This window comes from Taudactylus pleione, unplaced genomic scaffold (genome assembly GCF_031769625.1).
Source record: "Taudactylus pleione unplaced genomic scaffold, aTauple2 ptg000198l, whole genome shotgun sequence".
NCBI classification, from domain to species: domain Eukaryota; kingdom Metazoa; phylum Chordata; class Amphibia; order Anura; family Myobatrachidae; genus Taudactylus; species Taudactylus pleione.
Genome location: NW_028284600.1, coordinates 13374724 through 13390000, shown reverse-complemented (window position 1 = coordinate 13390000; position 15277 = coordinate 13374724). Strand labels below are relative to the sequence as shown.

Sequence of the window (15277 nt, the reverse complement as noted above, 5' to 3'; positions counted from 1 at the left end):
CACTTCCCCCAAATGCTGATGATTACCAGTCACTTACTTTGTGAGTGGGTCCTCTGTGCGTGTGTGTGATCGCAACGCAATCCCTGCACGTGCGCAGTGTGGCATATGCGTATTAGCAAACAATAGCTCGATCTTCCTAAAAATCGCTGTTGCATCAATCTCTGAATCAGTCCCTGTGTGTAGAGTGCTGGCCAAGTGACACATTGGAGTGATTCTGAGCAGGACACATAGGCGGCAGCTATTGCATCCAGGGGCAGCAGCTTACTTACTAGTTTGCGCAAATGTAAGTGTTAGCCCATCTATGCGAGGGTCCATGCGTCCACATACGTAGGAGTAGCACTGCCGTCCACAGTGGTCATTCAGACGGATTTTCTGTAGGCAGCATGGGTTGGGTGGAAGCGCCGACACTAAACAGAATCAAGTGAGGTGGTTGGGTCAGAATGCTGGATCGGGAATCCAGATGGTGAAAATGCCAATGCATGTTGGTGACTATTGTAACCATAATCCTCCCTTCCCTCAGCATAACCCCAACAGTCTCCTTTGGCAGCCTAACCCTCCCCCCCTAGTGCCTAATCCTCAACCTAGCCCTAACAATCACAGTCGGAATTGTGACAGTCGGTATTCCGAAGCCGGTATTATGATAGTCTGTATCCTGACCGCCAGGTCGCATGGCACAGTTGTAAGTGTTCTTACGCCTGTTTTCAGGGCTATCTTTTGCACGTTGTATAGGGCTGGTGGCAAGTGCGCACTGAAGAGGACAACTAGAACAAACTAAGCACACAGATAGGAGCCGGGCGCACTGCATGATGCCTATACCGCCCCACACACAATTATTTGCATTTATTTCCATGTACGCTTTGCAGGAGTACTTATGCCAGATATCCGGCCAACCCTACACCAGGCCCAAGTTGTTATATTGTGCACCTAAAAAAAATTAATTCTGGACAAAAAACTTTTTGGAAAAGTGATCTTTATTTAGTGTATACAGTAGTTCAATATAATTGTAAAATTACTATATAAAAAGTACAAGACTATAACGGTGCTTTGTATTATTCCCTCATATACATGTACACAGACACTTTTATTGCACTGATGTTTCCATAAAACACTTTTTTGTGAACACATATCCCCCCCCCACCCCTTCACTGCTCCACATTCAGCTTTTCAGTAAAAATGCTGGTGGGGTGGGGAGACCGGGACGGGCAGTAACATGAATCCACACCTGAGGTGTACTCGTGAAAACTATTTTTTTGTTATAAAAAAAAAAAAAAAAAACACGACTTTAAACAAGTCATGGCCCCATGAACCTTCTGTAACCTTGGTTTTAGGTCTCTCTCATTTATTATATTTAGCAGACAAGCAAACAAGGTTAAATCTATTAAAAGGGTCTTCCAGGATCCAGGCCAGCATTGGAGGCCAAACACTATTCTGAAGAACGTACATCTGTATTTTATATTTTCTGTACTCTATACATTCGGTTTCACAATCTTCATTGAAATATATGCCTACGAATAAAAAAAAATAAAAAAAATGTGAAAATATGAATGGATTGGTAATAAAGAGAACAAAGTAAAACAAAGTAAAACGATGAGTGGCGCTATAGCTTTTGTTGCTTTTATGAATAAGCATTTACATTTTTGTTATACTCGTTTTGACTAAAATATTTAAATATCACTTTGCATGGTTAACATTCCAAAAGGGGGTAGGTCATGGGTCTATTTAGAATTGTATAAGCATACAGTTTATTACACCTATGGAAAAGATGAGAAGCATTAAATATAGTATAAATCTAATATCTAATATTTACAGACACTACCCGTGAGTAGTAAGTACATAAGGAAGCATAGCGTATTGTCACCATTTACTTTAAAAAGTTAGTGGACAGCAGGAACCAATTAAATTAAAAAAAAAAAAAAAAAAAGTTTGATTCAATTGATTAACTACAATAGTAAAGTATGATAACAGACACACGCAAACCTACCGGCAAGGAATACAAAAATATTCCAAGGAACAGCAGTACGAGCAGCAGAACGATGATGCCAATGAAAATCCATTTAAATCTGCGCCACACAATAAATTTCATGGTCTTGCACGGGTTTGTGAACCAAAGGAAGGAGGTTTCTGGTCGGCTGCGTTTTGAAAGAAATAATATTAATCACACTAACAAACAGCAAAGGAGAAAGAAAGAGTTTGGTACTTTAAGCCAAAGAAAATAATGCAATTCAATTAATAATTAACTAAGTGAGAAGAAAGGAGATATCAGCCTGCAAAATAGGAAAGCAAGAACAAAGAAAACCTAGGTCTGGGAAGAAGGGGAAAGAGTAAAACCAGAAAACGATAAAGCCATCAAAGTGTTGCCAAATCAGAAGTCTATGCCAAACCCAGTTGGCAGAGGTTCGATAGTACCGGCATTCCCAAACACCAGTAACTGAACATGGAAAACGTCTCACTTTGGTGGATCTAACTTGGGGTTCATGTTGGGTTCATCGCGTCCCTTGCCAGCTGGCCTTTCTTCTGTCTCTTTTTCATTTAGAACTTCCAGAGTCAGCTCAATTTTTCCCTTTTGGCAAATGAAAACAGGTTCATGACATTTCATTAAACACCTTGTTCTGATTGTTTAGGAAAAATAATGCATTGTAGCTTTTAAGCAACTCTCTCGTGGGTCCTATCTGGTCATGTCGTGTGAAAGAAACAATGGTTGATAGAATGGTAACAATGCTAATTAGTCCTTAAGTGATGTAGATGGTTAGTCTTCAATCTTGGGGATGACAGAAATGTGTAAACAGTTCTAAGGCTATGTTATTGCAGTAGGAGTACAGCTTACATTTAAACAGATGGCTACAAGTGTAATCTAATGTATGTAATTATATATTATACACACACAAGATGCAAATGGTCCTTACAGTAACTACAGGCTCGCTTACATTACTTTGGTTTCAGAATATTACTTTACATATATAAAGTATTAGTTCATTTATATTTTTCTGAGACTTATTGTTGTATTTACTCGTTTAATTTTTGTTATATTTCAGCTTTCGACTTTTTTCTTCTGTCTTCTGTGATCACTCAGCTTCTTTTTCTTGTACTTAGTGTTCATAGTACATTATAGTAATATATGACAACAGTTATGCCAGTTCGATGTCATAAGATGTAATATATTAATGTATTAATATTATATATTAATGTATTAATATTATATATATATATACACACACACACACACACACACACACACACACACACACACACACACACACAGTGTCTTTTTCACTGGACATTGGTATACTATCAGCACTTTTTCATGTTCATTAGAGATCCAGCGAAAGCACATCAGACGCCATCTGGTGTAGCTATGGCATCCCAGCGGCCGGGTCGTGTGACGTAAGGTGCCAGCGACACTGAATGTTTTCAGAGCTGGACAGAGGTGGTGACGCCGGGGATGTTCTTCCACACCAGCGGGCTTCCCCTCCTTCTTATCCTTTAAAAGGTAAGATGTTTTTACAGTTTACTTGTTCATACCTTGACAAAGGGGATTTGGGCTCCGAAACGTTGGATTGTTTGGGACACATTAATATACATTTTCATACCAGACTCAGAGTGCCGCTGCTTTGTTTTTTTTTGGTATCTCTCTCTCTATCATACAAAATCTTACAGGTCATTTTACAATTTGACAGGTCATCTGAGAAGCAGCCAAGCACAAAATGTAATCTTTGTCAAAATCCCAGGTTCATACAAGCTGTAGTTTCACAGAACCAGGGATAATAATAGGTAGTGATTGTCAGTACAGCGAGTTTCAAAAATACCTGTTAAAACGAGAGGAACCTCTGCGCTGGTTGTTACGCAGGGGACACGTATTGTAGGGGGGGCAAGAAGACTTCGTGTTTCAATAATGAATTACTACGTTTCTAGTCCTGGACAGAATTTTCAATTAAAAGCTGCTATCATAGGCAAAAAATATATCAAGTAGGCTATATTATAATGGCCGAATTCGCCCATGAGAGGGACAGCCTTAAAGGTGCTTACACTATTAAAGTTTTAAAAAAAAAGTTTTGGGCTTCTAGAACCAAAACAAGTGTGGAACATGTTGCCCTCTGATCATGGCGCCAGAACATGACAGATTTCCTGCATTTAGAAACCTCTTAATGGTAGAATGGAAACCAGGATCCAGTGGAAGTTAAATATATCCCATCCAGCATCATATTATGTAATAGTGAGCATCCATGCACTGTACACTGAGCAAGAGCAGCAGTCAATGCAGGAAAATGGTGAGCATCCATCACCTTGGCAACCACGGGACCTAGATGGCAGCCAGGAAGATTTGCTGTTAACAGATGATTTGGTGTTCACCTGTTTGGAAGCCTAGAAGGATTGGCTTTCTTCTTGGTCATCACCAATGGGCTTGCCTTAGAATTTGTGGGTAGTCCCATGACTGACAGCTGCCCTAAGGATGCCCTGAAAACACATTTAGGTCTGTTCTGTAAAAGGAAAGGACGCAGTCCTACATGTGAAATCCCTGTAGACCCTTTCTGGGACTGATCATTATAAACACACTTCTTGTCTGTGTTACCTGTTGCTCTAGATGTATCGACATAAGTGTGCTCCACGACCACATTAGCCAAGGCTCTTGCTTCTTATCTGAAAGAGTCCTAATGTCAGGACTTTGTAGTTTGGGTTTCTACAGATTTTAGACCTTTATATTGTAGCACCTCTGAGTAGTGGTGCTGCTGGTTCCTGAACTTTTACTACTCTAGCAGCTTTATAGTTAATCTGTTCTCCTATCTCCAGCAATTAACAAGCTGCACCTGTTGTCTGGCCATTGAAATCTTGGCTCTCCCTGCTTTCAAGGTCACATCATGGTTGAGCTTCATGCTCTCCTAGGACGTGCTTGTCTGTACATTATGTTCTTGATATCATAACCTGTGCTCCTGTGACCTCGCTTCCAGTGTACAGTACACTACTGATCCGTTCCTGGCTTACGCTGCAATCTTCAGAGGCACATGCAGTATATTGCATTTCTCCTGCATTCTTGACCCGGTCCTGGATTCAGTTTGTATCAGCAGATGTGTCATTCTTTAGTTTCCAATAACCACATTCCCCAGTGAGTTGAACTGTTTCCATCTCCCACCTGCATTAAAACGCGGTTTACAGTAATTTAATTCTCTGCCTCCAGTGTATGGCATGTCTGTTGGCCAATGCTCACCGCTTTCCTTGGCATCTTAGAAGAACTGACAGCGCCACTACATTCATGTATCCTGCTCCTGAAGAACCTCCAGCCTCTATTCTGAAGGATTCATGAAAGGAACTGTCTCTGGGAGAGGAGTTGTGTTCCTCTTAGAAGTGGATCCCCCTTCTTGGAGAAGGACTTGTAGGCACCAAAACATAGTAAAGCACAGAGCATTTCTTTTTTTTTAACACAAAAGGTAATCTGTATCTGTTCCTTAGGTTCCTGGATGTTCAGAAAGGGGGGTGTGGGAATTGTGTCCCCCTTCCTTACGGAGGCATCAGCCCTACACTGACCAGTCTGGGACAATCTCCCTACACCACTAGTACAAACTCTGGTTAGGAATTATAGGATGGTGCACACTGCCTGCCTTTTAAAACTTTTTGAAATCATTACACAGTGCACTAACCGTTCCCGAAAACTCTATCAGTCACTGTTTTTTATATAGATTGATCGAAAAATACTATACGAAGTAGCAGTTGTACATAGAACACCCTGCGGGTTGCTACATATTGCAACTTGATGAATGGATAATGCAATAATGTACCCATCTCTGTCTGGCATAATGAAGGGTTTCTTCCAAAAATGGAGCAGCTGCAAAGAAGGACACAGAGACTTGTGTAATGTGTATGGTCTTGATGACTGGTGTTCCCAGCAAATCCTAATGGTATATACTGTACATGTTTCATATACTAAGGATTTCTGTCTTTTTATAGCATCACGTAATTCCTGACAGTTTGGGTGGGCGCTATGTAACATGCTTGGTTAATAAATACTTGTTTGAATACTCTATTAGGCATGTACCTGCTTTCTAAATAAGTGTGACTGGTCATGCTCTCTTTATAGAAGCCGCCATATTCTCATTTCTCCCAAGGAGGAAGCTGGCAAAAAACAATTATGGTACATAGATATTGGCTTTGGTCCTAGAATAGGGTTACAATACAGAATGAAGATGAATGCTTACAGCCAATATACGTTTCCCATCTTTCTCGGCATAACACGGCCACCATCCTTTCATCGACTTCTGTTCGAATAGAGAGGCAACCTTTGAGGGTTTCACCAAGTCAATCATATCCAGACTGCACTTTTGTGAGGTTTTTGCTGGGATTATTGTGCGGTGTAAATCAAGTTCAACAAAACCTAAGATAGAGGGCAAAAATAATTTATCACAGCTAACTTTTACTGGGGATGTAGTCAGCATCCCGGCACATACAATGCAGACTGACTGAATGAATCCCGAGGGCAGACAGAATCCTGGCTCCAGAATCCAGACAGCTGCAATCCCAATGGTGAGCATTAGGGTTAGGCACTAGGGACATGGTTAGGCACTAGGGACATGGTTAGGGTTAGGCTGTGGGAGGGGACGGTCAAGGTTAGGCTGCAGGGTTGGGATGTTGGGTTAGGCTGCTGAAGGAAATGGTTAGGATTAAGGCTGTGTGACTGGTGGGTTAGGAGAATGGTTAGAATACTTACCTGGATGTGTCGGAAATTCCACTGCCAGGTTTCTGACCGCCGGCATTATCAGCACCAGGATCGCATGCCCAACCCCGTATGCCCTTCATGTTTCATGGCATTAGAGTGGTGTGCGATAGGCTATATAGAGCCTATAGCAAGTATTTGGATTCTATTCATTAAAAAAAACAAACCATGATGACCGCAACCCATATCAGTAGATGCAAATGCACACAAAGTACAATAAATAAGGTTCTGGAGCCGTTGATCAAGTAAAATGAGATGCATTCGGCGCTGTGAACCATTTGTGACATTCAATAAACAATCCAATAAACAAGTGATCATATTAAGATCTATACAGAGCTGAATGTGTGCTGGAACAGAGTTATGCCGGGATGCAGTTATGGTGGCGACATAGAACAAGTCGGCATCTGCAGCATTTGCAATGTCGGCATGTGAGGATTAGACTGCGGGGTGTGGAGGTTTAGGCTACGGGATGGCAGGGTTAGGCTGTTGAAGAAGTTTTGGGATAGGGGTTACCGATCCATGACAGCCAGAAGCCCCGCTACCGGGTGAGTGAGCTCTGCTGCAGGACACACTGATGAAATGTCGACCTGATTAGAATGTAGACAAGACAGTGTTGACATGATGGAAGTCAACAAAATATACCAAACCCAGTTACGCCACTTTAGTCATTAAGGTTTAAATAGAATTCTGAATGCTCTCAGGAAGTCTATTCCATGCAGTGGCGGGCTGGGCTGGGGGGCAGGGTGCCATGTGCCCCCCGGGCCGCAGCGTCATGTGGGCCGCGGTGCAGTCTGTCACTGCGACACAGACTGCACCGCGTGTGTAGTGCTGACCGGACGGAGTTCGGTCAGCGCTACCAGCACAAACACACAGCTGCCGGCGCCGGCAGCTGTGTTTGTCTGACTCTCATCAGCTGCTAAAGCAGACTCTCTCTTTGTCTGACTCTCATCAGCTGCTAAAGCAGACTCTCATCGGCTGCTGCTCCCACTGCCAGAGCCGGACATCTTCCGGCTCCCGCAGTGGGTAATGGGAGTGACGCGTCACTCCCATGACGCGTCACTCCCATAATGCAAAGCGGTGGACGGAGGAGCTGATCTCGGCGGCGGGACCAGGAGCAGGAGCGGGAGTCAGGTAAGTGGTGTTTTTTTTTTTTTTTTTTAGAATGTCTCTACTGCGGCAGGGGGGGGGGGGGGGGGGACTACTGGGAGCACTACAAGGGGGGGGGGGGACTACTGGAAGCACTACAAGGGGGGGGAATACTACTGGGGGCACTACAAGGCGGGGGAATACTACTGGGGGCACTACAAGGGGTGGAATATTACTACTGGGGGCACTACAAGGGTGGGGACTACTACTGGGGGCGACTACTACTAGGGGCACTACAAGGGAAGGGGACTACTACTAGGGGCATTGCATAGGGGGGAGGGGACTACTACTAGGGGCACTACATAGGGGGGAGGGGACTACCACTGGGGGAACTACATCGAGGGACCACTGCTGGGGGCTCTATATAAAGGGCAATAGTGGGGGTACTGCATAGGGGGAAGACTACAAACTGGGGCCACTATTTAAGGGGCACTGCATAAGGGTTACCACTACTCGGGGCACTATATAAGGGGCTTACTACTGGGGGCACAAGGGGCTTTGCATGGGGGGGATCACTACTGGGGGCACTACTTGAGGCCTGCATAAGGGTGTCCTCCTGTGGCACTGCATATGGGCACTACGACAGGGGGCTGCCCCTAATCTTTATTTTTACCTTACATTAATCCCATATGGACCCGCCTCCTCCCTAGAACACTTGAGGGAGGGGGGCGCCGTAGCACGCACGTTCTTTCGGGCACCCTGGCTACAGGCTACTCCTCTGCCAGGGCCGCCTGCATGCATTTGCCCCCCAGGCTTAAAGTTGCCAGCCAGCCCCTGATTCCATGTATATATAGCAATAGGGAGAGTTCACAGTCTCATAACAGACACTGCATCTAAAAAGTGAGCACAAAATTGTCCTTATTTGCTTTGCTGTATAAGCTTTAATATACTGGTACATTTGTATATAAAGATTTTTCTTTTGAGGGACTTAAATTAACCCAAAACCCACCAGCACATCCACAGCTTCGAGCAGTTCCCTGGATATTTTAATAGATAAACCCTTTTGATCAATGTCATCAGCACCTTTTTGTGGTAGACCAGGTCAAACACTAGCAGGTTATTGCTAATAGAAAGCTTTTACCAAAATTATTGTATGACTCAAATCAGTACACTAGTAAAAGTGTCTTTCTGATTTACAACTTTCCCCAGGGGCCCTCGCCTTCCCTCCTGTAAGCATGGAGAACATATGGCTTGTCATACTTGTATTTTAGAGAAGCAACTGGTCACTTTCAAGGTCTCACTAATGGGAACCACAACGCCGCACCTGGTTGGCTGTTGACAAATTAAAAGCCGACGTCGATCTCAATAAAAATTGAAAAGTTGTCCTTCGTTTCATAAATAAGAGAATGCAAAACAATGGTATTTAGAGGCAGTGTCACTGACCACAGCATCTCAACAAATGAGCATTAGATTTCTAAACATACTTAAATCATCGGAGGAGCTGAAGCACAGCTGGTAACCTAGGGCCGCGCAGAGCGTTTCCTGGAAAGCGGTGGGGCCCCCTAGAGATATATGCTAGCTTTATATCTATAACATCTTTTAATAAAGTGCATTGGGGAAAATAAATAGTAACAATCAATGATTATATACTGGAAATTTATACCCAAGTAGTCATCCAAGGAAAATTTGTCATTGTCCCAGATTTGAAGTAATAGTTTTGGCGGTAGCTTAAATTCCGTTTTATCAAGGCTCCAGAAATGTTCCTGAAAGTAAAATATACCAGAGTGGCGTCAGGAGGTCATACACAATCTTAGTCTGTTTTACTTTTCTCAATTGTGTTTCCAATAATTTAATATGTAACAGACCAACTTTTATTATATACAGTAACAGGACCACTAAAACGCCACCACCTCCCCAATTTCTACATTAACCCATTAATAAATTAAAGTAAAGCGACAGACATTCCACTAGGAAAAAATTACGCTCTTTAAAGTTCTAGCTAATATATAGACCCCATAAGTGTGAATGTTGGAACAGTCATTGCACGATAAGTACATATCCTGCAGAGCTTTGCAAAAAACAATTATAATATTATACACACACACACATATATATATTATATATATATATACACACACATACACACACACACATATATATATATGCACACACACATATATATATATGCACACACACATATATATATATATATATATATATATATTACACACAAACAAAAATTGCACTTAATGTTATACTTAAAAATAATAGTAGCAAGTGATAGAATGAGAGACTGAGTAATCTGAATGTTATATTTGGCATTATATCTATGTGCATGATATTAGACACCTGTGTATATATTATATAGTAATAGAAGGACAGTATAATGCCACATTGCTGTTAGTTGCAGTGTTTTTATTTAGTCAGCATCCCCTGTTCATCCACTACAGCTGCATCCAGTCCTAATGAAACCTGGACAGTCCCACCACAAAAGGCCACAAAAGTCACGGCTGGAGGGTACGTTTACAACCTTGGAAATGGTTCCCATAGCATCTGGACCAACTTTTGGAATTCGTGAAAACTAGCTGTCTCTCTCAAGTCTGTGTAATCTGCTTTCCTGATACAGTACTAACTTTATATACATCATTCAACTAAGGCGTGGAAGACTGAGTCCCAATCTGAGCCTCATTCATTTCAGATAAACCTTAAAGATTTGAATCAAAGTAAGTATAAATAATGACAGTCACAATTTAAAAAGACTACAGCGCATATTCCCAAGTTGTCTGTGATGTGTGTGTGTGTGTGTATATATATATATATATATATATATATATATATATATATATACATATATATATATATATATATATATATATATATACATATACATATACACACACACATATATACATATACACACACACACACACACAAAACGTGATGCATTTAGTTTTTACTGTGTTTAAGTTGTAGCTTTCCCTTAGCCTCATCTTACAATGACCTGAACTAGGAAAATCGGCAGAGTTTACTTTTCAAGTATCCTAAAAAATGTGCAAGAGCAAATCTCTACCGCACACAGGAATCTGGTGCTTTACGCTCAACATATTTAATACAGGCACCACTATGTATGGAGCGCCCACCTTTTTAGAAATAACACAGAGCTGTTCCGCTGGAAGATATTCAAACGGGAAAACATATCGCCAGTTAAAGTTTCCTTCACCGTCCAGTGACCGATAGTGCACATCTGTTTTCTGCTTATTTTCCTCATTGCCAGGAATCCAACTGAAAGTAATATGCAAACATATTTGGGTTTTATGTGACCTTCTTAACTAGTGCTCGTGGTACCATCCAAAAAAGGCTGCTCCGATTACAAACTGGGAGCGTGTTTTATAAAAGGAGTGTTCAGTGCAGACTTATTCCACATGCTGATCTTCACCGACCAGCCATGAAATCAAGTAACAAGTGCAGGAAGCTGAAACCTTTAGACGCAGGATTGGCCTGATGGCCAGTGTACTCATCTGGGGCTCATTTAGCCTAAATAAACACCACTGAGCTAATACGCCAATTCAGATAAACCGTTCTGATCCTCTTACATAACTAGCTGTTTTTTACACTACAAATCAGCTTCAAAACCGCCTTTTTGGTAACATTAAAGACCTCTAAAGAAACCAGGCCCCCGGGGAATTAAAACCAGAGCAGAGAGGGGTGAGCACAATCTTGCTTAGCAAATGTAAGATATTGGCGTGTCCAAGTGCCAAAAATTACTGCACCAAGATGTTGAGCCCTTTTTCTTTTCAGAGGACTTCCCAAAAACAGAGGAAGGCTAACCCAGGGGTATTCTACCCAATGATACAGGTTTAGGTGCAAAAGGACAATGTTGATGATACAATTAAACACAATTTAGTAAAGACTTCTTAAATGAGGATTCCTCTGCCCTTCAGGTCATCTTTTCTTCAGAGGTCTTTCTGGTGCAGAAATTGGATATTAGGAGAATGGGATGATGACTTTAGGACATTTCTTTAATTTGAATGATTACAGTTTTAAAGATATTAAAGTTACAGATGAGCGGTTCGGTTTTGACGTCGCTACATTCAGATCTGAAAACGTCATCTTATTGGCTATCTGGCTCCCATGAGTTTTGGATAGCTAATACGTCAGATCGAACTTGCAATAGATTGGCGAAAAGAACAGAGTCAAAACCAAACGGTTCATCTCTAATTAACTACATAAAAAACCAAAACAGAGCATGAAAAACGTACCTAGAGAGTGCTGGTTTCCAAAACATTCAGGGGAAGATGTTCTAAGCCTTGAAAAGTGATAAAGTAGAGAGTGATAAAGTATCAATCAGCTCCCAACGGTCACTTTATAGGCGGTGTTTGAAAATTGGCAATTAGGAGCTGATTGGTTGGTACTGTATCACTCTCCACTTAATCACTTTTCCAGGCTTAGTATATCTACCCCTAAATAGGAAACCTTGGAATGTACAATAAAATAATCTGTATACATAGATAAAAACACATATCAGATGACAGTTTAAAGAAAATGTATTCATCTTTAGTTCTAATTAGGGGATTCAACCATGATCGTGCTCAAATTCAGTGTTTGGTAGCAAAAAAATAAGCTCTATAAAACGTTCATAAGGTTTATCAGCATCATTCTATCCTGTGCAGTGCAGACTTACAGGTGTGTTACTCTAGAATAAGAGACAATGACACATTATCTAAAGGTAGTTTTTAGGATTCCTTTCAAATACTATAATTTATCCAATTGCCAAGTGCAAATACAAAGTGGAACAAAAATGTGTTGACATTGGGACATGAATGTTATATGTACAGATGGAACAATAATTTAGTCCCAAAGAATTTCAAAACCTGTCTCAGATCTCACTGTAGGCACCAATATTTGCAACAATTGTATGAATTTGAAAGGAGAAATTATTTTACATGATCTCGCAGATCAGAAAGACATTTGCAATGTAGAATAGCTGTAGAACTGTTCAACTTTAATTGCACAATTACAATATACAAACATCAGCTTTCATTAAATACTTTTGATCATTTTACATTTGATTATATTAAATGGCAATGTGATTATATATGGGTTAATGATTAAATTGCAACTTGTCGGTTTAATTGTTCTCTTAGGAACTTTAGAATAAAGTCTTGTGTGTTCAAAAGACTTTGTGGTAATTGTAAAGATCATCTAATTTGAATGCATTGTGAGTTCTTTTTGCACATGTGGGCATGTATACCTTAAACCATTATAATTTTTGGGGGTGACAGGTGGTCTATCGGTGTAAGAAGAAATAGACAACAAATCTTAAAGACTACCTCGTCAGAATGCAGGCAAACATGTACAGTTTTACTAATCTATCATGAACCATGAAATAAAGGTGATACAGCTATAAAAACAAAAAGTTCAAAAACGGGAGTCTCTCTCCTATGTACACCAGACTGTAAGGAAGTCTTAGGAAACAAACAAAGCTGCCCTTGTAAGCCTGAAAAAGGCAGATCAAGAAAATCTTAACTTTGGTCAAGGGGGGTAATAGTGGCATCTTTTATAATAGTTTACATGAAATGATTAGCAATTTACTGGTGAATATTTAATGAAAATCATTCGCTCTTTCTAGGCATATCCAAGAAAACAGGCTGTTACTTATAACCTATCTTGCCTTTCCTCTTAAAGAACGATCAGAAACATGGATGAATCACTTACCCTTTGACATATATGTCACTCATTTCTTCCCCTGTGATACTCTTCTCATCCAGCAAGACATCTTTGGTATTCCAAACAATCACGCGGAGAACGTATCTAGTCAAAAGCACACTATATAAACATATGTGATACTACTATTGCACTATACTATATGTAATAATAAAGAAAATTAATCACTGAAAAAAAATCATATATTATTATTATTATTATTATTATTAATAATAATAATAATAATAAACATACACACTGGGTAATAACTTGGTACTGTTGTTGCGTTTTTTATTTATTTGTTAGACATTTAATTAATTCCAAAGCTTATATAAAACTTACTTTTTTGCTTTGCGGGGTGTGATATTGAACGGTGGCCCTGGGGTACCCATGCCTTTGGGGAACACATCCACCCACATCTCCAGTTTTCCCTGCGTGAAATGAAATCACAATGTAAGGAATATTAGATAAAATGGTTTATGAACAGTGTTTTGGGCAAAAAGGTAAAACCTGCAAAGCCGATAATGTCTGTTATCAGATAATGATATTCTTGGAGACATGTTCTATAGAGAAGCAAGTTCAATACACAAATTGAAGTTTGTATGAAAGCACAATTCACACTACCAGCTGGGAAGTGCTAGCTGCTCAATGGGGATTATAAACGCTTCTAAACATGGGGACATACAGCAATCCTAGAGCTGCACTTGGATAACAGAAACACTAATTTAATGCAAACAGACAGTTTTTATGGTAAGTGAACTATCAGAGGTGCTTTATGCCTAGAAATAATGCTCCAGTATGGACCAGACTTACTTGTGAGAGGTTTGGCTGGAAGGTGCTATATAATGTCCGGGTTTCCACATGTTCTGGAACAAGTCCTTGACCTCGAAGTACATACAGAGCAAGTCTCTCGTTGGCTGGTCCAAGATGCTGATGTATTTTCTTGTTAGTTTCTAAATAAAACACGATAATTCTCTATTAATAAGCAGGTTATTTAATTAAGGACATCACAGTGAGGTCCGCGAGTGTGTGGCGTAACTTGGACTAGAAAATCCTCCATATAAACTAGCTCCATTATTGTTATATCCACTACCCTACATATAACCCCATTCAGCCCAGGTCTCCCTGGAAGGCAGGGAGCAAGAGACACAAAGATAAAAGTTTAACACCGCCCCTAATCTACAAAGGTCCTTCCAAGGGGTTTCTTGAAAACTAACTGAAAACATCCCTTTTTTAACATAAAATTAACATATTCTGCTACCTATGATTTCAGTTACTGCCTTTACAGACAAATATGTACTGTTGATAACATGCACTAATCAAGAAATAGGATCTATATATCCTGCGCAAACCACTAAAGCAGCCTGTGAAACAACCTGGAGCCTTCACCAAATTAACCCCTTAAACAAGTGTCCAAACAATAGAAAAATGTGTCCACAATGGCACTTGCAGTGAGTTCTATATACAGAGGTGATTCCTATAGCAGTCACCCAGCAACAGGTAAAAATAAAAAGTTTTACTCTTCTCTTTATATGAACCCAATTGATCCTCCTTGTTTTGTTAAAAGCTTTTGTTCATGTTGAAATTCTTGAAAAGTGAACACAAAGAACAGCAAACAGTGTAATATTGCTTTTACATGTATTTTAATTGATATATTAAAAACACACTCACCAAGATAAAAATATAAAGGCATAACTCCAAAAATATACTGGTAGGGTAATTGGCTCCCCATAAAAAAAAAAAAAAAAAATAAAAAAAAAAAAAATGGCCATAGTGTGTATGTGCATG

General features: G+C 40.3%; 1 protein-coding gene across 1 annotated transcript in view; it reads right to left on the bottom strand.

The window, feature by feature from the left end:
- Nucleotides 1–1259: 1259 nt before the first annotated feature.
- MYOF (myoferlin) overlaps nucleotides 1260–15277 on the bottom strand; it is a 166836-nt gene continuing 152818 nt past the window's right edge. Inside the window, 9 exon segments of the mRNA XM_088476911.1 lie at nucleotides 1260–1505; nucleotides 1982–2129; nucleotides 2451–2560; nucleotides 6186–6361; nucleotides 9450–9549; nucleotides 10927–11068; nucleotides 13502–13597; nucleotides 13832–13920; nucleotides 14303–14442. Coding sequence (XP_088333037.1) covers nucleotides 1467–1505; nucleotides 1982–2129; nucleotides 2451–2560; nucleotides 6186–6361; nucleotides 9450–9549; nucleotides 10927–11068; nucleotides 13502–13597; nucleotides 13832–13920; nucleotides 14303–14442 — 1040 coding nt within the window. The 3' untranslated portion in view covers nucleotides 1260–1466.